Raw genomic sequence first — 25,535 nt, forward strand, 5'->3', positions numbered from 1 at the left:
AAGTATTTTCTGAATATATCAATATCTACTCCTTATGTTCTATTTGTGGTTCACAATAACGAATTCTTCTCGTTTAATTCAGAAGGAAGTATTTCTCAATAAAAAAAAGAAACATTTAACGTATTCAGAATAAAACCGACGAATGCGAAAACAAGAAATCTGGAGTATTTCATATGTTTAGGTAATTTTCCGAGTTTGATTCCCATCTGATTTCAAAGAAACATTAGCGAGCCATTCCAATACGAAAACATCGATGGAGACCGAGAAAAGTTAATCGAAAGACCAAATATTCTCTCAACACACAGTTCATGGAAAACAGTTTTCTCTATCCCAGCAGTGCGGAAATAAACAGAAAGATATCCCAAGGCATATTGACTGAAGTTAACATATGATAAATTTGTTGACGTGCAACTGAAATTGCTGGAAATGACGAAGTCAGTTCAGTACTACTCGGCTGGAAAACAAGTTCAAATTATCAACTCTCTGAAAAGAATACTATAAAGGCTAATAGCGCGGCGTTAAGAAAGCTTCTGCATTACGTTCTTCACGTATTTCCATTATGTACAGCAAGAATCAAACATTTCTTCAGAAGGAAAGCTGCACGCCATACACAGAGCACTTTTGCGAAACACAGTAAAGAAATCCATTACAACTGCGAACATTGCGGTTCCCATCTGCAAAGAATATTCTTCCACTGAATGCCTTTCGCTAAATAATTGTAAGAATCGCATTTACGTCCTTTATTAAATACCATCTAGGAGTCGGAAAATAAGGTATCCCATGAAGTAGTCGGAGTTGTAATTCCTTACAGAAACACTTTGATTTTATTCGTTTTCAGACAGCCTAAGAAGGCGATGTGAAAGGAAGAACTTCCCTCATCTTATACTGCACAGAAATTGTCTAAATTACGTTTATTGCCAGAGACAAAAATGGAGCTGCAAATCTCAGCAGTGAGATTATTTTTTTCTGCATTCAGCTGGCAACTTCACCACGTGGAATTAATTTATCGGAGAAAACAGCCTTCTTAACACGACCGTGGAATTTCTTATATACAAGCAGCTGATTGCCTAATGATTTTAAAACTCAAAAAAACAAGGCCACCCTTCAATACTAATATTAAAAAATGTCATAAAGAATACAAGAAGAAATTAATTATGTTAAAAAATGTTCGTTCAAGCTGTTCCCCGCCGACCGCTTACTAAAAAGAAATTTTAGGTGGCTAAACTTCTAAGACGAGTTGTTTTTTACAATAAAGCTTGATAATTGAGCACAAGCTAAATAAACATCCCGTTTCTCTCTATACAGCTGTTATAAAATAAAAACGGAATACAATTGGTTAGAATTTATTGATTTATGGCGAATAACCTTATGAACATCAGAAGATGCGATAAAACGTTATGACTATATCCATCTCTGAAGGAAAAAATATTTGCAACATTTTAAAGGTAGAACAGGTATTTATTTAATAAAGAGACGTCTAGTTTAGAAACTATACATTAAGCGGCAAGGCATACACTACTTGGTACCCTATGCTACTTATCATATAGCTTGATGAGTACTGGTTAAGAAAGTGGATTGGGAAAATTAAGGCAGTTTATTCAAGAACTTAATATAATGGGGGCTCACTTTTAGGTGTAATAGACAGCTGATAATTTTCTGCAGATCTCTTTAAAGTGGTCGTTAATATCCCAATCGAAGAACCGGGAGTTCTTCGATGCAAAATTCTCTTGCATCCTAAAGAAAATCAGGATTTAGTCCAAGTCAGGATAATTCTCCAACGTCATTTTACCTTTATATTAAACCGTCAGTATAATTTTAGGTCGATTTCTTGAACGTTTTTTGTGAGAAGTGCTCAGATATAACAACATGCAGTGCATTAATTGCCAGCATTTTCCTGTAGTCAGTTCTATCGACAGTGAGAATACCGCAATCATGGAAAATTGAGATCAATAAGTCGCACCTGATTGCTTCATGAAACATTATACTGAGTGAGAAAGTTGTCCTCTAATTATTTTAGAAAAAACTCAAAACCGTGAGAAAAAACCATGCGAACCTGACCTGAGACCTACTAACTCAGCCACGGCGTTATAAGAGCCCATCAAAAATGACACCCATCGCTGATGGGATTCGAACTGGGGACCTTTCCTCCCAGACTGAGAGAAATGCCATTATATGCACTGAGGACTCGACTAAGGTAAAAGACTACGTTGTTTGCAGTAAATTAAGGGTTCAATCGACTCAAATTATAACTTTCTAGTAACGAAAATACCAAGCTTATAAGTGACAATACTAACAGTCTTAAGAATATATTATCAATTTCGGTTGTACTAAATTTTGAATCGTTCGATAAATATAATTGCTTTTGACTATAAACAGCTACTTAAAGATGACACTGCGCCTTTCGCTATGCAGCATCCATCCTTTGCATATCATTCTCCAAATCAGCGTGAGATTTACATTAATTCGCTTAAAATTACGTTCGGAATCATCCAATGCCTTAGGCACCAAGTTGTCGTCAGTGTCCTTAGTAAATGTCAAACCTATTTCTGTCGACAGTTTTAGTTCTGTTCGCTTCAATCTTAGTAGAATTTGAATTAGCAACTTTGATTACATTTGGTGTAGCAGTCATTTGCATATTAAGTAACTCAGTAGATTTCTTTAGATGATTAGAAGTAGTAGTTTTAATCACATCATTGCGATTATGAATATGCCAGAATTTCACTGTCCAAGTTTGGTATTTTCATTATTTTTTGTTTCATGTGATCGAACTAATACTGCTGGGAATGTGTAACGTAGTTGATATCACATTACACTCACTGTAAGTATTTGAATAATTTTAAAGCATAATTATTAAATTATCTATAAATATCCATATTATTTTTATAAAAGTTTGCTCAGCATCAGACTAGTTTCTGATGCAACAGTAAACTCGCACAATTTCGTATATTAAGTAAGATGATATCATCTTGGAAGGGGAGAAAGATTTCACGATTCAATTAAGAATATCTGGTTCTCTGGTATTATAGAATGCCGTAACATGGTTTTTTGTTTTAAGTGCGTTAACATATATGCATTGAACGCGCCTGTCTTCACCATATCCGTCCGTCTGTTCGTCAGCATGTAATAACGCGACTCATAGTGATAGATTTTCATAAAATTTTATATCTCGCTCTTTTACAACGATTTATCAAGCCATTAAAATAGGGCTAACAGATATCCAGTTAATCCAGTTGTTGTGTGCGGTGGTTGGAGAAATGAATGGGAAATATGGCGGAAATATTTACAGATATATCTCTGTAAACTGCGTGTGTTGTGTGGTCGTTTTGCTATTTTCTGGATGAAAAATACCATTTTTCCGGGACAAAAACTTTGTAAACCCTCGCCTGACACCAACTAACTCAGCCACTTTGTCCATTGTAGAGAAGATGATGTTTATAAGCACTAGTTCAATTATCAAACATTGCCCTCTATCCTATACAATAATCTCCGAGTTCGATTCAAACCTTACGTAATGCAGAATTTAAAATATTGGTTTGGTTTCTCAATACTTCCAGAAAACTAGGGCCATAATATGTAGATATATTATATGCAGTTTGCATCTGTAATATGAAATACCTGCTCCTGCAGCTCCAGGACGAATACGTTGACCACTTAGCGCCACCTTCTTGCATATTTTGTCTATCTTTTTACATTACACATTTTTATTCTGCTTATATGGTTTGCTCGGTCTGGGGCTAGGAAAGCAAGATCCGTCCCTCTCCCGGAAACCCGACTTTTTCATCCAGCAAAACAGGCAAACCAACCATCACAAACTACTGACACAATACGCAGGGACGGATAAAATTACCTTTGTCGAGTGGTCCTATTAAGACGGTTTTTAAATACTGGACCAAAAAAAGTCCACTTATAATGTCACTCTGAATCAACCATCCAACCTTGTGTTTTTACTTTTAAGTACATCGAATAACAGTGCGATAATCCTTTCCAACTTGCCTATTAAATTTATTATGGTTAAGTGCGGGATATTTCTTATCTTTCCACAAGATAGTTTTTAAAAGCAATATTCGCATGAGCGGAATACATAATATTCCCTTTTCCATTAATCACCTACCTGAAAATAAAGTTGTTCTTTCTTCAGATGATCGCACCACAAGAAAAAAAAAACAAAACAAAACAAACCAAAACAAACATGAAAAATGAAATCCAGGTCGTCGCGATAAGAAAGACCGCCGCAGCTTAATGTGTAGCAAGATAGATTTCTTGGTTGGCTTGGGTATTGTAAGCAGAAACAATCCATTTGCTTTTTTTTTCTTATGCCAGAAAGTCTTTCAGCATCTTCTTCAAGAAAATAATTCGTAGCCTTTACTTCTTTAAAAAGAATCTAGTAATGAGAGATACTAAGGGAAAATAATTGCTTGAACACGGTAAACATAGTTTCAAAATGAATATTAAACAATAAACGAATTGAAGAACAAAGGAGAAATGCTATTACAATAAAGGCGAGACATGATTCATCAATTGCAACTTCTTTCGGGACTTTTTTTTTTAGCAAAATAAGCAGAAATAAGCAGACTTTGGTACAAATTAAATTGTTTCTTCTACGACTACATAAAAATGACAACTGATGATCATTTACAGATTTTCTGAGAGCAGAAATTTTTTCACGAAATGGAATGTTCATTTTTGACGCGCATCTCCTGTAAACTGCTTAAGAGTCTGTGGTTCTGAAGGCACACCCTGCAGGAATAATTGAGCAAAATTTCGCTGTTGTGACGTTAGTGCTTATCCACTCACACACAGCATATTTAAACAGAATGTGTAGTTCTTGTACTGTTCGTGAATCCCATGAACTTGATTATACCACCCTTTCTTTAAAGAAGTGGACATTCCATTATATTCCACTATCACGCGTCTAAAATATCTATACAAGCCGATAGACATTTACTGGTAATCTCCTACTATATATCTTGTACTGTAACCTGGAAAAGCAACGTGGCCTAAATTATTTTGAATGTGGGACGAGAGTAAGCGTCACCAAAGGGGTTGATTTGGCTTTCCGGTTTGACATTTTATTGAGCAACGTCTTTGTCATATTGCTACAGATCTCATGGCTTCAAAAATGCCCTAAAGGAGAGTTAAAGCTCGCAACAGCAACCATGCTGTGTCTTGTTCTAAGAGACAGTCGTCTGGGCCAACGATTTCCGGATTCTATTACACAATACGAATGGCGGAATCATAATGTGGAAGGCGATGGTTGTGTTGGGTTATTCCTTGTCACATCTACTCTTGTTAAAAACAGCTGGTTCGCATGGGCTGCTAATGCATGTCCCGGGGGGGGGGTTGAAAAAACCAGAATAACTTACGGAAAAACTCACTTTCTGCGCTGAGATCATTTAATAATTTTCTCCCAAAAGAGATCTTTAAGAATTCCTCCAGTCTCCGACTTCATTTGCATCCAGACATCTCCAGAGAAGTGATAATGGTGAACCCGCCAATGGCACGCGATATCTTAGCCTATTGCGGACGAATATTATCTCAGAATGAATGTTGTTTACGTGCAAGTATAATTTTTATACGGGATGGTGCTACGTCCATATTTAAAATAACAAACGCTGACATGAGAAAGATTCACGAAAGAGAATTATCAGTCGCTATTTCCACTTCAGTGCCCTGCAAGATCGCCCAACCTAACTCCGGGTAGACTTTTGGTCGTGGGGATATCTGAAACACCGTGTTAATAAAGATTTCTTTTCAAATATTTTGGATTTGAAGGATGCAATCTGTCTGGAAGTAGGCAACATTCAATCCGAAAGATTTGATCATGAATAAAAATTGGTAAAAATGTTTGTATTTTTCTTTCAAAATTAATCACTTAGCACGTCCCCTGGCGATAAAATTTGGAATAAGGTTTTTATTTCAATGCAAAAATCTTTTTTCGATACGATTTCAGTTGGAGTAATCAATTTAAGTGGCAAAGGACTTTATAACTGTCGTGTATTTTCCAGTATATTAAAACGAAAGTGTGTTAAACAAAAGAAAACACAAAAAAAAAATCAACTTCATCATTACTCTGTACTTATCACATTCTACGCTGTAAAAGTTTGATGGGGAAAATTCTCATTAAAATGAGGAGTGCCTCGTAATTGAAAAAAAAACTACGATTTGATCCATTTGATTTCAAATCTTCCCCGTCCTCTCTCTTCTAATTCTCTGCGAGGTGTTTGCAATTTACAGTAGTTATTGATTCTCAAAACAGGAGTTGCAAAACTTCTCCACGAATATTACATGATATTTCAATTACGTTTTGAACAATAATAAAGAACTTGGGTGAATATGGGAGCGTCATATTTCAAAAACGTCTAATGCCGTTGGATATAAAAACAGTTAAGAAATGAAAATATAATCCGATTGGTTGAAATATGGAAAGGTTAATACATAAAAGCTTTCTCGCTCTCTACATTAAGATTTAGCGACCCTTTTGGCCATTTTCCAGTTATACTCTCCGGCTGAGGTAAGTCTTGTAGGGAGTTAACTCTGATCAAAGCTGAATATTTTATATTCAGTATAAATAAGGGGGGAAGTATGGTTAGGTTGAGTACGTTATTTACTTAAACACCAATATTCTCAATCTTTAAAGGATAATATTTCGCAGGAAAGCCCAGAAAATCTGTAAAAACATGTGCAAATACCGACTGAAAATATATATCTCGTGTTCTCTTTCACCCACAGGACCCAGCCCGTAGGCTGGATATTGAAATGAATTTTTAAAGAAAATTGCCTTCTTTATTTTCTAAATAATTATATTTCCTAAACGAAGGTAACGCATCAAGAATGAGGAATTTCTTTTATAGTTTAATTTAGCATTTTAACACTACACCATGTTGATTGAGAAATATTAACCGAATGTAATTTTGAAATTTAGAATGCCCCACAAACTTGTATAGAATTTTGTTCTAAAACAAGTCCAATCTTAACCGAACGTTCAAAAATTGTGAATTTCCATATTAAAATATATTTGTAGGTAATTCGTTCCATTCATAGGACGTTTAGGGTCTCAATTAGAGCTTGTAACTTCAACCGTCCCTTTTGAAACCCATCTAAATCCATTATTTCTGTTTCAAGAATGAATGACTACAGACGTTCAAGACCTAAAAACAATAAGACTAAGGTTGTTTTGTAAAGATTTATTCTTCGTAAATCGTTCTGGTGTTTTAGTAAGACATTTCTTTTTTTCTCTCTCTCTCTTATTTCTCATCCCTCTGAAATTTGCAATCGGAAAATGTTTGTTGTGAAGAAAAATAAACAAAAACCGTTTCCCTTCAAGTCAGGAAGCAGTGATTAAGAACTACCCACTCATCATGTTCCGTTTGCATTGCAAAAATTATCTTTTTCAGCGTCTTAAATCCACTAATTTTATACGCCGATTGTTCTTAACAGGAACAATCAAATACGAAGGACAATTTTAGATTTAAGTTAAATTAACTATAAATAAGAATTGTATACAGAGATTAATCAGTATAGCAAATAAAATCAACACTAGCTAAGCATTTCTTGATATTTATTTAGAAGAAACTGATATTATTATAAACGAAGTTTGCTAAAGCTGGTTTTAATAACAAGATACACAGACAGGTAACCTGTGTATTATTCTTTATCTTTATTTTCCTTCATAAAAAATACCGAACGAAGCCTTTCCTTCAAGCGACTTCAAGAAAAGTTATTAATCGATACAAAAAGCTGAATATCTCTTGAAGTTTGCTGCAACAACACTACACGACTTCGTCGATGAAATCAATGCATCTGACTTCATTGTGTGTGTGTGTGTGGAAGTGACTCAGCGAGTCCTCGAGATTTAGAGGTTAAGAAGTCACTGATAAAAGTGTTAAGATCGCTCGTATTTACTCGAATCTTCTACTTGTTGAGGTTACTCTTACATGGACTATTACAGATTCTGTTCTACAACTCAACTACACAATCTCGGAAGTTGAAGTCAAATTTGTGTTTCTTCATCACTCGGCAGTGCCATTTAAAAAGTTTTCATCGATTGATTCGATCAGGTGTTCAGTTAGCTGAAGGTCTTTTGAAATGGGTCATCTAGCTTATACTTCAAGGATGGGCCCGCGGACAATCGATTAAGTGACAAATCTAATCGATAACTATATCGATTTTCATGATGACTGCACCTTAGCCAGAAACAAAGTGTTATTGTGGCACGCGACACTCTTTTGACCTTTTACAGCTATGAAGTGAGACCATGTATGTCAACACCGAGACAGTATCGACTGAAGAAACTGCACACGCTTAAGTCTTCTAATTTCTAACTGTAAAGCGAATGTTTTCAAGTCTAGAGAACGGAACTCTAAAAGAAGGCATAGAAGCAAATAAATTTACTTATTGTGTTTACAAGAAAGCAAGACAGACATATACGCACAATCAAGCATAATGAAAGTTTCTAAGCATTTAAATCCAGGTCTACATCTATCGCAACTGAATGAAAAAGTAGGCGCATTAATATAGTCTGAGATGGGGTTCTAAATATATCCAGTGGCGCTGTAATTATTTATTGCTATTGCTCAACAGAACTATTACCATTTTCCACAATGTTTTGAGCATTTAAGTGACTTACAAACAATGGCGACTTGTTGAATGGTATTCTAATCTCTCTTTATCCCTAACATTCTAAACTAATAAAATAAGTTCTCCAACAGAGACTTCTGCTCTAAACGAAAATAACTCAGCGCAATTCATTCTTGCCTGATTCTCTCGATACATAATCTTGGTTCTTGTATGTTGTTATCCCGATAACCTCTGATTCATTATTCCCTCATTGCCATCGGTCGACAAAGTGAAGCAAATAGAGCTATTCTGCCCTATATCACATGGCAACAGTAACACTAGCGCCAGCGACTTTGGCTGCCACTAAATAAAACTTCAGATTCATTAACGGATCTCTGCCACTCTTCGATTTACCAAACAGCAGAAGTTTGCTCCTTCTTCGGCTACTGCATAACTTTAATTGCTTTACTTAAGACTTTTAAGAGCCAGTTCGCTTATATTTTCTTTCTTGCTTGCTGACGTCATCAATGCCATATTCCCTGTACCTAACCTGAGCGGGAACTGAGCAGGGGAGGGGGGGAAGCGTCTGCAACCGTATTGATTTTTCGGCGATACGCACCAAAATCGGCTGGCGCCTGCTGTCTGTTCTATGCTTGACATTGGAAGGATGACCTCCGGAGTGCTGACTTGGGGGATGAAGACAAGGGGACGCAGATGTCCAAGTCCGAGCTTTACGGATCCCTGTCAACACTGGACGAATACTCGCTGCAGATTGTAATGCAAGTGCGGTTACATAATGATTTCAAACCTCAAGAAACACTTCGGACCCGAAAGTGTTAAGAGAAAGCGCCCACTAGTGGCTGCTGCTCACGTACAACTAGAGGAGAATAACCTTCAACTGTCCTCCCGCGCGCTCTCCTGCTACGTCACATTAGCCGACTGAGCATGGAGAGTAACTCTGGACAAAGTGTGCTCAGTTAGGCCTACTTTTACCCAGAAGGCGCTTACATAAATGTGTAACAAGTTTGTTATTATAAACAACTGCGTTTTCGTAATGAAAGATAAACAAATAACAAGAAAAAGTACATCTTCGTTTAAATAATGAGCCAGAATAGTGCGAAGATATCGATACACACAAAGTGAAGATAGAAAGTTAAACTGTAAATTTAAAAGTAGAGATTTAAGGATGAAAGCGCGGATATATAAATTCAAAACACGCTGCGCGTGTACCTGTCTGCATCTTAGAGAGAAAGATTCGTTAACAAAAACAAATTACTGTTATTTAGAGAAAATCTAGTGTGTATACACAAACAGCCGAAGTATTGAAGACAATAAACAGAATGCCACATTAATATAAATACCAGCCCTTTGTTCAATTGTTTCTACTGAAGATTTGACTACTAACTGGAAGACCAAACACCTTCAGTGAGTCAAATTAAAATCGTATTTTTAAAGACTACACTACCAGAGCAGTATCAATGAGCAAATATAAATAAACATTGTCACAGTCTTACTTCGAAGGAAAGTTCTTTCTTACATTAACGTATGCTTTTGTTTCCACCTTCTCCTGGAGAAACAAACAGGTGCGAGGAGATATAAATAAAAATGGAATAAACATTAATTTGAGGAAAGAAACAATTCTAACAGTTCAGAATCCACAAAAGGAACAATACCGAAATCCATCCATGAATAACTTTCCATAACAGAAGAATTCTACTATTACCCAATGAAGACAACGCTCTTATAAAGCTATGATATGCCCAAAGTAGTTGTGTACTTATTTCCCAGACAAATCTTTAACAACTTTTAAACTGTAGGGTTATCAGCTGGAGATATCAAGCGAATTACAGCTTATTTTCGAAGTTGAAATTGCTTTTAAAAACTCAATTTTCTATCCGAATGACACTATAACGAGGTTTCCTACTTTTAATCGCTTTTAAGAATATAACGAACTGTCTGCTATCTCTGTACAAAGTTCGTCCAAGGAAAGTTTAAAAGTGGGTAAAAAGGCAGCAAAAGGTGCGTGCAGGGTCACGGTGAAGGTCCATCGTGATCAGAGGAACCTGTCAACCAGTAAACCCCTCAAAGTTAGGCCTAAGCAATTGCATGGCTAACCCTAATTACGTACCTACCCCGACACACGCCGTATCGACATCCTGTCCTCTCCTGTCCGCACCCTTAAGGCTAGTGGTGAGTGTAGCGTATCGGAGGAGGCTCGGGTGTATATTCCATGGTTCCCTCCGGCCGTAGGTGGACACACACTGAGAAAAATACACGATTCATTCACCTCTTGTCAAAAGGAACGCGAAAGGCCGCCGAACACAATCCCGTCGTTGGGGAGGTCATACAGGGAGACGATGGCTGACGCTAGGGCGGGCCACGTTCAGCCGCTTTCTCAGCAGCCTCCGGTGGAGCCGCTATGAGCGCTGCTGTCTCGAGCATCGGGCAAGGCTGCGCGAGACAGCATGCGGGGACACCTCTTCCTCGTTTAGAGCTATACGGATATTCGTTGTCCTCGAGCCGAGCGAAGGTGCCTGCAACTCCGAGCAGACTTCTCCACTGTTCTCACCTGAGTCAGTAAGCAACTGGCTTAGGTGTAGCGGGATAGCCAAACAGGTGTGTTGTTTAAATGTTTAGCCGTTTGTCTCGAGTGCAGATGCTTCGTTGTGCTAACGAGAACAGTAAAGTTAACCTACTCCGAGTGTGAGAGTGGAATGGAGCTGGTTCCGATCGGGGATCATGTTGTGTTTTTAACAGTTTACGGACCAAATGGATATTGCCAAAGCACACACGTAGGAGAGAAGGAAAAAACAGAGTTCGGTGAAGAAATGGTACAAGCGTTTTTGAGTATGCGCACTAAAATAGCCACTTCAATAAAGTTTTTGATTTGTAAAGTATTTTGATCTCGGATGACCACCTGTTTTTCACTTCAATTTATGTATTACAAAAAGGTTTCCTATTATTCACATTAGCTAAGACAAATGTTTCAACTTTAAATAATATAAGCAACCTTAAGATTCTGTTTACTTCAGCACAACCACACAGGTCAAAGAGGTTTATAATAAATCATTGCGATAAGAATATACTCACTCACGAAACTATAGTGATACGGTATTTTGTGGTCACACGAGCTCGAATCGTCGTCATCTCGAACTCGTGTACCAGTACTAAACACCCGAGCTGATAAGCTAAGAGCAAACAGGATTTATAAATTCGCATTCGTAAAGAACAGAGTTTTATATGACATGTTATTTTTGATATAGGTTACATTAAAGTTGGAAATTAAATTTTTTTTTTTTTTTACCAGCCAGTAATAATATATCAACATGTGAACTCTTCATTCATCTTTTACTGTAAATTAATTAACAGATAAAATAATTTAAATATTGTTTTAACCTTATTTACAGTTTCTGGAGCGTCCAGAAAGCCGTAATCTTAAGTTTCAACTGAATAGAAGTATTCATCTTAATAGTTAACAATGTTTGCATTCCAGATAAAAATGCAAGCCCTCTTTGTACTAATTAGCGTGACATTCAGAGAGAAGTCTGACTATATGGAATCTCAATATCTATCATAATACATTAGTAGTTTTAAAGTAGCCGCTTAATGGCTGGTGTGGGTGAAACCAGACTAAATCAACAGTAGAGTATTTGAAACCCCCATGGCAAAAGCTGTTTATTTTCACTGCAAATGCAATTAGTTAATGACAACTGCCTCCACAACGTTCACCAAATTCACGATCAGTGCTGTGGGTACGTTCACTGTTCTTCTACTCCATAAAAAAAGTCGGTCCGAGGTTGGAATCTCCTCTTGAAGGATGGCCCTTTTCCTTGATTTTTTTCACATCGTGGCTGACTTAGTCAGTTTCGGGCAAAGACTGCATGATTCAACCAACCCTCTCTTCTTAATCGGGCTTTTCATCACTTGTAAGCCAAACTTAAAGAAGAGATACTTGAAGAAGAATACAACAGCCACTCTCTGGCTGTTGTATTCTTCGGTGTGTTTGCTGGACGAAACACCCAATTTTCCGGGAGGAAAAAAATGCAATCTCTGCCCCAACGTTAAAGAAAGCCCATCAATTTTTCGAGTCATTTAGCCGCAATCCAACTCTGTCCTTTTCCAACCAGTGTAGGAGGACTGTGGTTATAATTACTCAAAAAGATTGCGTATATCCAAACCTTTTTTGGTCATGTATATGCTGTCCTTCGTAGACTCATAAGAATTTTGTACCAGATGCCATGCTTCCTTGTGCATCCCCTACCCTCATCGACCCACCTCACAAGAAATCACAAAAACGCAAGAAATCCACTTCACCTGCGAATGAGGAGCGATGCAGTAAAGGATTTAAACTGCTGTAATTCTGTAACTGTTTCTTCGATTTTCTTTTAACTCAGAGAGACTAAAGAGGCACGTGTGTTTAATTATTCGGCGTCCAGGATAGTTATAATTAAAATCTCTCGCTTTTATCGCTTGTAGGTTGACAAACTATGAGTCACCCAGATATAAAATTTGGAACAGGCAGTTTCTAACACGCAAAAATGAAAGATATAAAACAATTTAAAAAATAGAGCATTAGGAACTTTGCACTAAATGATGGTTCTTGGTTGATACATCTCTTGTTACAAAACAATATCAAACCATTGGGAGTACCACTGTTAAGAAAAATCTTACAAGCAGGAACCTCGTCCTCAAATGGATTTCGCGATGGAAGTCGTTGTTTGAGTGTTATTGCCGCAAAAGTTACTCTGGCTATAATGCGCCTGATTTCACGTGAAGTGGTGTTGAGCAGTTTAATAGTGTGTGAGAAGCATGAACGAGAGCCACGATTTTTTGACATTATTAGATATTTCCTACATGCTGCTGTCACATAAAGATGGTTTGTAATTTGAGCAGTAAAAATAATGCATCGTTGTGGAAGTCATTGGGATAAAGTCAGGGTTATCCCCAATAAAGACATATGGTCTAGTCTAAAAGTTATCTTGTTGGTAAGATATCAGATTATGGTAAACTAACAGATATCTGCAATGGTACATTGATTGGTAGAGATATATTTGTCGCTCTTTTAGGTACTGGTTGGATATGAGAAAGCTTTCATTCAGAAGAAAAACACCAATGTAGACATTTCCTACATATTGCTGTCATAATCTACTGTTATATTTTTTCAAGTATAAAAACGATACAAAACAGGAGTCGATTCTGAAGCACAGATTTTAAGAGTAACTAGAAAAATACCATCAGAACCCGGTGACTTTTTTGAGATCAGGTTTCTTACCGAAATGAAAAGGAAGAAATATCTGTGTTAACCTTATTCCGAAAAAGGTTAAAAGTCAGGATTAATGTCGGTGAAGATATATTAACTTTTCTTTAAATCTGAGTGCGTTTAAATCAAGATAACTATGGGAACAAAAGACTTTTATGAGGAATAATACAGGACTAGGTTTCTGAAGGATTAGAAGTAACTTAATTTTATTTTCTCCTGGAGAATCAGCATTTAAAGAACTGGAAGAGGATATTCAAAGATTTGTAGCAGTTCGTAAAGAGCAGGATTTATCGAACTAGGTTTAATGTAATGAATTATCATTAGCAAAATTATGGATAGAATTTCCAAAGCTCATCAATGTACTGGAGGAAGAAAGGGCCCTCACATGCAGTGAGCAATTAGGGAAAACTGGATACCAATTTGCAAGAACGAAAACAACATAAGATGGAAGATTGTTTAGAAGAACTTTATACCAAAGAATATGAAGAAACTTAAGCTATATTGAGAGCAACTGCTTCATTTCACCTAACTTTTTCCGTCAAATTTCTCCAAAGATGAACTTGTTTATGGGCTTTACGGCTCAAGGACATAATGCCAAAGATGAGCGCCATAAGCCAAGATACCACCAATAGATCAACTCTGACGGAATTAATACTGGAGATCGTTAATTTCATAAGAAGTTCCAAGACAGTGTGTGAGTACTTAACTCTGCAGCACACGTTTTAAGAACAAGTGGAGAACTTCCACCTGGATCTGAATGCTTCTTGGCATTAAGATTGTTACCAAAATAGTCAAGGTAATAATTAAAATAAGATGTTAATAAGTCTGCTTTATATTTAAATTAGGATACAAAGAGCCATCATGGCGTAAAACGTTTCATACTCTTTATTCAAAATTAAGATTATTAATAACTTAATTATAATAAGAATATCATTATACAGAATTCTGTTAATTACAGAAAAATCTGAAAAAAAACTGTAAAGCACTGAAGGTACAGAACTTATCAACACGTTCAGACAACCCGATGGCTTAAAGCTATTAGACAGTTCCAAAGAAAATTCTTCTAAACTAACATTAAACAACTTCGCGGACGATAGATTTAGGGCGAAAGTTAAACATCAGGAATATTCTAGTAAAGTTATGCAAATTTTAAGCAGTCTTATTTTGAATTTCATCCTAATTTTAAACTTTCGGTCGTTCTTTTCTTTTTTTTTTTTAGGCCAAAGTGCACATTGAAGGAAAGAAAAAAAAAAGGTATATTCAAACTAGTTGATGTTGAACACTGAAGTAAATAAAAGTTAAAAAAGAAAAGTTGTAGAGGGATTTTAGCATATTCAAATATTCCTTGACGCAGATTAATCAAGAAACGTAGAGGGCTTCGCACAGTGAGAAGAGAGGAAAAAACTTCCATTCGAGACCTTGATCAAACGGATCCTTTCTAGACAAAATAAGTTCCCAGAATGCTAACAGCGTTGTCGCTGTTTCACGTGCAGATTTCTTATTACCAGGCGTTACTTTAGGCGTGTTCCAAGCTTCCGAATTAAATGGGTCAGATATTAAGTTGCAAATATACATACTAATAATGTCTTCAAAGTTAAACAGATGGCACTGAAAAGAAACCACGAGTGTAGGAGAAAAAAGCTCCGATTCTGGTAATTACGGACTTGGATTTTCTTTAAGATCACAGTGCAGCAAAGTAAAGGAGGAATTTATTTTTATTTATTTATTCAAGCAGTCTAAGAAATCGTGATTACCACACCAAGCAAATGCTAATTATAACGCAGAAATTAAATTGAACTTGCACGATACAACAACCGAAAAGGAAAATATAGATATAAAATAAAAGAAAGAGAATAAATAGAGCTAGACTCAAATGGCAGTACTTTTGGCAGTAATAATCATGGAGCTTTAGAAATGCGGTAGAAATACCAACAACAGTTGGCACTCGGGATAAAAAAAAAAAAAAACTCATGGATCGAGACAACACCCTTCCTCGTACATTTTCACATATTAATAATAGCATAATACTTTTATGGCATCGTACTTCCTCAGTTAACCCGTGAAAATATTTATTTCTATTAATTTCGAATCAGAGAAAAATTAGCTGTTGATCTTGAATATATAACTTTAAAATAATTAAATTTTTATCTTTAAATAATGTTAATGACCCATGTCTCTCAGATCGCGTTAACACCACACGTCTAATTACCAGAACCAAACTCATCACTGGATTAATCTCTTCTCCAAATTTCTGGGATACTTGTCACTTCACATTTCTCAGCCATCGCCATGATCATCCCCAGAACAACTATGTTGTTCTGGGGATGATCATGGCGATGGCTGAGAAATGCATCTGTCTAATAGGTTTGCATCTGTCTAATAGGTTTCTGCCATTGCAAGTGCTCCTATTGGCTCAGTCTTTGGACGCGGACTTCGAAAAACTTTGCTAATAATGAGCCTGGTCAAAGACCCATTGAGTGAATGGAATATCCGAGAACCTACGAACACTTCGGGATTATTAACCAGTTGTTGTTGTTGAACAAATCGATCGTTTGTGTACTTACAATATGTGTTGTAGAAGCAATTTTTATGATCTTGTATAAAAGTATAAACTTTAATATAAACTGTAAAGTGATACCAAGAATCTTTAAGGGTCCTCACACGACACGTTACTTATTTTTTAATCTATTCGTTTTAATAAGTACATAACTAAATATCTTTGTTTTATTTTTATAATTATTTCTTTTATTTAATGTGCAATGGCAATTAAAAAACTTAAACCCTCTAATGAAAAGTGAGTTCTGAGTAGAGCAGCTTATTAATTACTGATAAAAAGAATTTTAGAATTTAAATAAAACGCGGGTCAGTTAACTTTCTGAAGAGAAAATCAACTCGCAATGAGAGGTCATAATCCCATTGTATAAAGCAATTCTAAGATCGCATTTGGTATACTCTGTCCAAACATGAGACTCATCTAAAAAAGAGGTTAAGCTTTTTGAAAGGATGTAAAAACGGAAATGTTGGTTTTTGTGAGGTTTTTGCGGCGCATGCCATACTGCATCGATATAATATATATGTAAATTGTGATGTTCTGTGGTCGATTTGCTGAACAAAAAAACAGTTTCTGGGAGAAAAAAATCATGTGACCCTCACCAGAGACGGACCGATTCCGTCACGTTGTGAGAAGGGCCCATAAAAGGCCCTTATCGTTATTGACGGGAATCAAACTCAGGTCTTTTCCATCCGGTATGAGGAGGACGACGATTCTACCACTGTACTACACACGAGGACACGGGAAACTCGTATGGTGAATCAGCAAAAGGCGATCATACGAAGAAACCCTTCTATTATATGCGAGCTACAGAGCTTGACAACCAGGCACCTTAGAGGGGTCTTCATTGAGGTTTATAAGACTCTGAGATGGATTAGTAAAATGAATGAAGATGAAATGTTCACTGCTATAAAGGATTTCAGACAAGGGGCCATAAATTAAAATTACAGGGGAAAAGTTTTAGACTAGATTATGGAAATTTTTTTTTTTAGTCACCGAGTTGTTACACACTGAAATAAGCTGTCGCTGCAGATAGCAGAGGCTGACAGTTTGAAGAAATTCAATTGTCAACTGGTTAGTTAGCTACGTGAGAAAGGACGCGCATTTGTCAATTTTTATCTACTTTTTTTTACAGATATTTTCCATATTAATCGATTATTTCCTTCTTAGTAAGGTAGCCATTCTGACTAATTTTGAAAGAATTAGGAAAAAAGTTATAATAGATGTCCACAGGGCTCAATTTTGGACCCCGTAATCTTGAACATTGTTATATATGAATTCCTAGATCGCTGTTATATTCTGTTTGCTCTGTTTATCGCATATGCGAATGACTCGTTGGTCTTGGTGAAGAGCAATACTTGATTGGAGATTAAGTTTAACAGTAAAAATGTTATTGATTTTATTGGGAGATGATGCTACAGGAACAATTTTGGAGTATCTCTTGCTAAGTCAACTTTTACGTTGATTAAAGGAATACATCTAAAAATTATGGCAAATGAGAAACTCATACTACGCGTAATGTCTTAAGTATCTGGGAATATTTTAGCTCATGTAAAATACAGGGTGTGTTTTTATTTAATTAGGTATTTCTTTTCTTTGCAGTATTCCGTGCTTCCAAAATTTTCCTACTAGCAACATCATTCTGTAGAGAATGAGTTGGGAGATTTGGTTGGCAAAACTAAATACTCTCCAGCTGACGTCAATAAAATGGTGGTGTATATCATGGAGAAAAAGAGTGTTTATTGTTAAGAAATAATTACAGAAGCGGAATTCAAATATTTCTGCTCATAGAAGATACCGAAAACACATTGGAATGCGTGATGAGTCAGCAAACTAAACATTATTGAGGTTAGTGGATCATTTCGAGAGAACCCGAGGTGTTTTAAACCAAAGGAAAGATCGTGCAGGCCGCCAGTCACTACGAGCGCCAGAGATGGATTGAAGAAGCTTGGAAAATCTTGCTGCGAAGCCCAAAGAAAGGTTTGAGTAAACTTTTGCAACAGATGAAAATGCCACAGCAAGGAAGAATTATTCAAGTGGCGTCCAAAATTCAGTTCAGCCAGCCACTAACATCATATGAGAAAGGACAGCGGGATTAGGTTTTATGAAAACCCCAAACATGGAAGTTTGCCATAGAATTCAGTGAACCCTTAGAGCTGTAGAGTTACTTTAGCGAGTTTGTTGTTGTTGGTTGAGATGGAAATGATGTGCAAGCAAGGTGATTGAACTCAAATAACCGTAGTCAGACCTTTCTCTTTTCTCCCTTCACTTCAACTGGTGAATTGTAAACTACACCTTAGTCATTATTGGAGCTTACAATGTTCTCTCAAATGTTCTCGCCGTTATGTTATCGTGGAGAAGCTGGAAGAGGTCTGTTGATTTTTTTCTGTGTATGCAAACTTCGTTTATTCACTTAAATGGAAAGTTTACGTATTGGGGCACACATTTGCTCTCCGCTTACGCCTGCAAATTACCGGCCCTATCAAGATATATGCAAAAAGCCGGCGAATGACGGAAAAGAATTATGGGACAATTACCTAATTAGTAAGGTCTACTTCGCTGATGATTATGGATGTAACCATATTTACAATTGCAAGATGTGATGTAAAGAACTAAGCCTTGATGTCCAACGTTTATTGAATTCTTCTGCATGAAGTTATATATTAATAATAATGGCATTTTATGGTGTTACTATTTTCATTTTGGAGAGAGATGTGTTGAAATTGATTATTCTGGGTGACTCAGCTTAAGTTTAGATACCTTATAGAACTTTTTTCCAAAATGAAATGAAAATTTCCTAAACGGTGAAAAGCATTAGCTTAACCATAAAATCCACAGGATTTCTTTTTGATACCCGAAATAATCAAATCTTTATGATCCGTGTTAAACTATATAAAAGGCATCGTTCATAGAAATGCTGCTCAGGTACACAGAAAACTGTGGTGATATCAAAGTAGTTGTTGTTTGGTTTAAACGCCTCAGCGACTTGGACCATACTGCGCTGTTGTGTATTATATGTGTACAAGTGTGTGTTCGAGGGCCGCTTTGTAAGTCGTGCTGGCTAACTCCTACAACACAAAATAAAGAGAACGTCAAAAATTTCTCTAGTTGTCGACGGGAAACGAACACAGACCTCTCCAAACAACTGAAAAATGGCAAAACCACTATACAATAATAAACATTGTAATTTATTTTTTCGTTCTCATGTTTTCATTTTTTTTTTATTTGCCACACTACTTTCAAAAATGAATTATTTTTAAGTGTTCTGTAAGGTAAAACAATGCTCAACATTCATGACAGCAAGCTGACATGATTCTTAGATGTTGCACAAGATGAAAGAATAGATACAAATTTTGTTTGCATATCAAAATGTGGTACAATTATCGTAAGCTAACGGAGATTACGTAAAACGGTGGACGCATGTCTAGCCTTCTCTACTACCGGAGGATTTTTAAGGAACCTATAATCTACTACCATTCCTCAATGATCGCACAATAGTGAGTCATCATCACTTTTCTACACCCATCGATTGCGTTTATATGCAACCAAAATTCATGTACAGTAAGCCAGTGAAACTTGACTTTCTACAGTACAGCTTTCCTAACAGTGAAGTAATTTTCCTTGGTGACTAATGTTCTGAACTAAAGATGGCTTCCGTTTTATAGTCACACAGATCTAGATGGTTGAGATGCTGAGGCTCCAAATACCTTCTTTCAGACGTTCCGATGATCGGTGGAAATAGTTTTAAAATGGCTGAAGGACTAGTTTCCTCACCCATCTGGCAGATAGGATAAAGGTAAATATTTTTGACTTGCACAGTTACGTTCTCCTGATAATGGGGCTACATCTGGAGGAGAGAAGCACTTTGTAGGATCCCAACTCCCCTCCCATCCGTATTAATAGACTCGTCCGGCAATAAATAGCTCTGGAAACATGAGGAGGACACTCCTAACCTGCTCTATGTCTACCAATCACTTGACCTCAATATTCTATGAAGAATCAATGCCGCTGTTGGAGATTAGGCTGCGTACACGTTATCGACTGCTATCTTCAACGAGGGATTTGGGACCTATTTGGCAGAATAATGGAAATGCATTATTCTCCGTCCAGGAAGGTTCTGGTTACGCTTCGAATGTAACGCACTGTTCATGCGACAGAGACGGTCTATATAACACTAGGGAGTGCAATACAAGCCTCCTACATACTACTGGTTTAATATTTGAAAAAGCCATCTATACAACTATGTAACGTAATTTATAACAAGAGCGAAATGATTAATTCCATTATAAAAGAAATTAATACTATTAATAATTAATTTAAAAGTTTACTGTTTTTTTTTTCTGGTGTTACGCGTACCAATGCCACCACAAAAAGGCACAATTAACTGTCATTCTTAGAGATCTGCAAGAGTTCCATATAACTGAACCCGCTAGGCAATTTTTGCGCTCTTACTCTTTTTCAGTGCTTCTTTCATTGGTTTCTGCGATCCTTAGAAATCAATATTCTCTTTAGGCAACAAACACGGCTCGCTATATGAAACAGTAGATTCCTTTTTTGTGGGAGTTTCTTTGTTTGCTTGGTAAGAGCATAATTAATTTGAGGTGGGATCATTTTTAAGGTTTCGCAATGCATCTTATGAGTGACTTCTCATTTGTGATGGTATCTGTTGCTGTTTTCTCATTTTCTTTTGTTGTTGTTTGTCTGGATTTCTGCCGAAACAACTAATGCCGTGAGAAGTCACTATATTTCTAAAATGCGTGTCGTATTCCAGGGTTGGTTCACCTGTGATTGATCAAAGGTGAATCGATCAGTGATCGAATCTGCTCTTTGCCAAATGAAAAATTCGGAATTTTCGGGGAATGTACCCCCACACACAGTAATTCGATTAACTCGGCCATTTCTGGTGAAAACTGGAAGAGAACTATGCCTTTTCCTTAAGATATAGTTCTCTATACCTGAAGGGAACTAAAGGATGCTATTGTAACGACTGTATCAGCTGGGAAAGCGCAATCGTGTTCTGAATAGGATTAGTATTGTATTGTGTCTATACATTCAGTTTATTCTATGATCGGTTTGTTTGTTTCACTTAATGAAAAACCCTAGTTTCGTAGCGAGCAACATTCGTCAGAGACCAACTAACTCAGCTACGGGTGAAAAAGTCCATAGAATTCCTCCGGTCTTGATAAGATACGAACTTATTACCTTCTACACCGTGTGTAAAGGTAAAGAAAGGTATAACCACTGTGTAACCTGCAAGGGAAGGAGGGATTGTACTCATTGGGAAAGCCTGAATCGAAAATCTCGAAATTGTATTTGATAATTATTACTTATCCCAAGTGTCCATGAAATTTCACTATAACCGACTTTCTTAAACTTTTGTATTTCTTGGGTTAAATGCAAACATAGTTCTGGTCGTGTTGACTGCTAAATATAACTATTTCAATTGTTTAAAATAATAAACACCTTAGTAACTGCAGAATATGCGTTACTGGAACAGATACTCGTATATTACAAATATATGCCAAAAGATCAAGGTCAAGCACAGTAATTATGAATTCTTGTGCTTGAATGTATTCTGGCCAGAGAGATGACGGCTGGTAAATTCTTCAGGTCCTCAGCAGGAGTCCAAAGCAACGCAAAAATCAGAATAAACTGATTAAGTCGTATTCTCGTCTATTCTGGTACACGTATAGTGACCATAGGGCGATCTCCTCTACCATCTCTAAAAACTAAAATGTTGTTCATTCACCACCACCACAGGATCTTCGTAGAACTCTGTAAAATTTATAAAACGGCCAATCTTCTATGCTTCTTTACGATTAGCCTTCAACGAGAACAGACTTTCCTCTCTGACTCAACTGAATCCAAACGAGTACGCTTTTTATGTACAGGCAGTCCTTCTTCGTGCTATTGCTGCATCAACTAGAAATAAGAAAATTCGGGCATTTTCTGTATCCTGGTGGAACTCACCTCTCTAACCTGAGAAAAAGAGTGCATCGTGGCAGAGGTCTATTTCAACGCCATCGCACCTGCCCGGAGATTATTGTTACAAGACTAAAGAGGGATTATCGTGCACCAAAACAGGAATATAATAAAGAAATCAATAAGCAAAAGGTTCTAAATGTGCCAAGCTTTTGTTGGCGCAACTGGAAATTCTGACGCATGGGATCTTCTATATAAAATCTCTAGAGAAAAATTGGTTAAAAATTAAGTCTACAACTCTATAATATGTTGTAACTCGGAAACTGACCAGAATTGACACTGTTAATGGCATTTTTGATGGCTTGTTTCCTGTCGATAGCTGTTTCTCTGATACTCACTTTCAATCATCTGTTCGCAAAATTAATCTGAATATTCTACCAGCCTGAAAACAGACTTTTTTACATTATCGGAGTTGCAAGCAGCATTGAAAAAAAACTCAGCTTATCTAAGTGTCCTGGACCGGATTTGATCGAAAATGTTGTAATAAAGAAGTGGGGTGAACTGTTCCCTAATATTCTGTTAAATTTATTTAACAAATATCTGCCAAATGGTGTCTTCCCAAGTTTGTGGAAAATGGTCATGGTGAAACTTAAAAAGCTGGGCAAGCCTCCTGCACATCCAAAATATTTCCGTCCTATTTCCTTTTTTCCCAACTTAGGCAAGCTATTTGAGCGAATGCTTTATCGTAAAATTACAGATTTATTTCATGATCAGCAATCATTTTCAAAGTACCAATTCGGATTTATCAAGGGAAAATGTTGTGAGGACGCTTCATTAAAACATAAGAAACATGTTAAGAATTTGGACTCGAATTACCATTTAGCTATCTTCATTGATTTTGAAGGCGCGTTCGATCCCTGTGGTGGGAAAGTGCATTCGAAGCTCTGCATGCTGTTAAGTGTTCGATGCAGCTTTATCAGGTCATCCGGAGTTATTTCAGAGACAGTTTTATCCAAGTATCATCCAGAAATCTGACAATTAGTCTGATCTGTTCTGGCACCTTTGTTTTGGAACTTTGTTTTAAATAGATGGCTTATCAGATAATTTGAATTTACTGTCCCAATTGCCTACGCAGACGACTTGGTTCTTATTGTTTCTGGATGTTCCAGAACTCAGCTTGAAACCAGGATGTCTATAGTCCTTCCGTAGTTAATTGCTTGAATTACACAAAACAAGTTTACTATATCTCAGGCGAAAACCAAGATGATGTCATTAAACCGCCAGTTTAACCTGGACCGCCCTCCTAGTATTAGGATTAATGGCAACAAATACCCTACGTCCGTAACTTGCAATATCTTTGTGTCGTGCTAGATGACCGACTAGACTTCACCCTGCACATCAACAATCTTCTCGAGAAGGTCAAGACATTTACTATGGCTATAGTGAGAATTTCGAAATCTGACTAGGGTCTTGTCAGGAAGACGCTCTTGCTCTTCTACAAAGATGTATTTCTTCCAATTGTCGCTTATGGTTCTCCTATTTGGTTTGAGGGTGTTAAAACTGAAGTTTCGACTTAAGCAATACTCTCTTCAGCGCTCAATGCTGCTTTGTATGCTACGTGCCTGCAGCACAGTTTCTACTAGTGCCCTACAAGCAATAGGTGGGGCATAGCTGTTCGATCTTCATCTTATATTTAGATCGGTCTGTTATCATCTCAAGCAAGCATTGCCAACAGAATTTTCTGATATTATTTTGAAAACTCTTTAAATGACGTAAAGCAGGAAAATAGCTGTATCTGATCGGAACTTATCAACATCTGGCAAGATCGTTGGACCACGTCAGTCAAGGGTAGAATGACATACAAGTTTGTCGCTAATGTACTGTTTGAGTCTGATCGGAAAATTTCATCTTGGTTCTCTCCAAATACATATCTTTTCTCATCACTGGGCAAGGTTCCATCAAATCGAAACTTGTTTAGTTGAGTTTAGAAAATAATGACGTTTGCTTTGTCAGAAGCGAGAAGACTGGGTGCAAGTTGCCTTCCACTGCCCTTATTATTGTGGCTTTAGAAATTCCCTACTAGAAACCGTTCCGCAATTCTCGCCTGACAATTAACAGTTTTGATTGAAATTGTCTCCAATTTCAACCATTTTGAACAGAAGAAGGCAGTTACTGACAACTTCTACGACGAGTTCCAACGGCGCATCATTATGAATGGATGCTTTCTTCTCGCATCCTACTTGCTTTTCAGGATTATCCTTAGTAGATGTTTGCCTTTTAAAAGAGGCAAACGTCATATAAACTGCAGAGTCACGTATCAATTAATTCATGGCACTGCCATTTAAGATTTTAAATCAACCTTTTTCTTCTATAGATACGTAGACTGTAGCCATTCAAATGTGTCCTCCACACCCACAAATTTTAGGAGGAGTGAAAGGAACTTGGCTTGACATCAAAATGTATTAATTTATAAATCAAAATATATAAATGGATCAAAATGTATAAATTTGAATAAGTAGTTTAAAAAGGTAAACGAAATTAAATCAGATAAAAGCATGTGTTTCAGGGTGCCGTTCTGTCAAACACGTCCCTTAAATCGCTGTGGGCCCGAGAGCGGTATTTGTGTCTCTGCTTCAGAGGTAAAGGATTATCGCAGTGTGTGTTTGCATTTTATATGCCATCATATAGTTCGGTGGCGCCATCTAACAACCTCTCGTGCAACTGAGCTTTCTAAACTATATACTGTGTATCTTCATCAACAACTCCAGTTATCTATAGATAATAACTCAAGGCTTTCACAGAAGCACCTTATAATATTTTAGTTCATCATGTCCACCGCTACATTTTCGTGCATACCATTTGGACTGAAACAGCTAAATCAAAGTCCCAATTACGCAATAATTAATTTTTGGTTAGAGATATAAAATGCAACGGTCAATATGGTCTATTCGTACTCGATATTCTCGTAGTTTAAAATAAAAGTATTACCTTTATTTACCGACATGAAAAACGTCTTATCTCTACAACCTCCAACATTCACTTATTAAAGCTTTAAAGTTCTAAAACTTCAAATAGCAAATTCACGTGAAATACATCAAAGAAGTAAGCAACTGTAACTTCGTACACATAAATCAACTGAGTTACGGTTTTCTTGCCATCTTATAGAGCAGCAAGTGACTGCTACCTTCACTTCCCAGCCACTTAAACCATCCCTTCAAACGCAGCTTAATGGACACACCGGTAACC

General features: G+C 36.9%; 1 protein-coding gene across 5 annotated transcripts in view; it reads right to left on the reverse strand.

The window, feature by feature from the left end:
* The window catches only part of Ih (hyperpolarization activated cyclic nucleotide gated potassium channel Ih), a 998,432-nt gene that overhangs the window by 635,502 nt on the left and 337,395 nt on the right, over positions 1-25,535 (reverse strand). Inside the window, exon 1 of one of the 5 annotated variants that reach the window (XM_090389217.1) lies at positions 10,689-10,942. The exons of 3 other annotated variants lie outside the window; for them this stretch is intronic. In XM_090389217.1, coding sequence (XP_090245343.1) covers positions 10,689-10,711 — 23 coding nt within the window. In that variant the 5' untranslated portion in view covers positions 10,712-10,942. Of the gene's footprint in view, positions 1-10,684; positions 10,943-25,535 lie in introns of those variants that run through there. One more of the 5 variants, XM_090389235.1, reaches the window with a different exon arrangement.

Source organism: Mastigoproctus giganteus, chromosome 2 (assembly GCF_048544385.1).
Source record: "Mastigoproctus giganteus isolate SK-2022 chromosome 2, ASM4854438v1, whole genome shotgun sequence".
NCBI lineage: Eukaryota > Metazoa > Arthropoda > Arachnida > Uropygi > Thelyphonidae > Mastigoproctus > Mastigoproctus giganteus.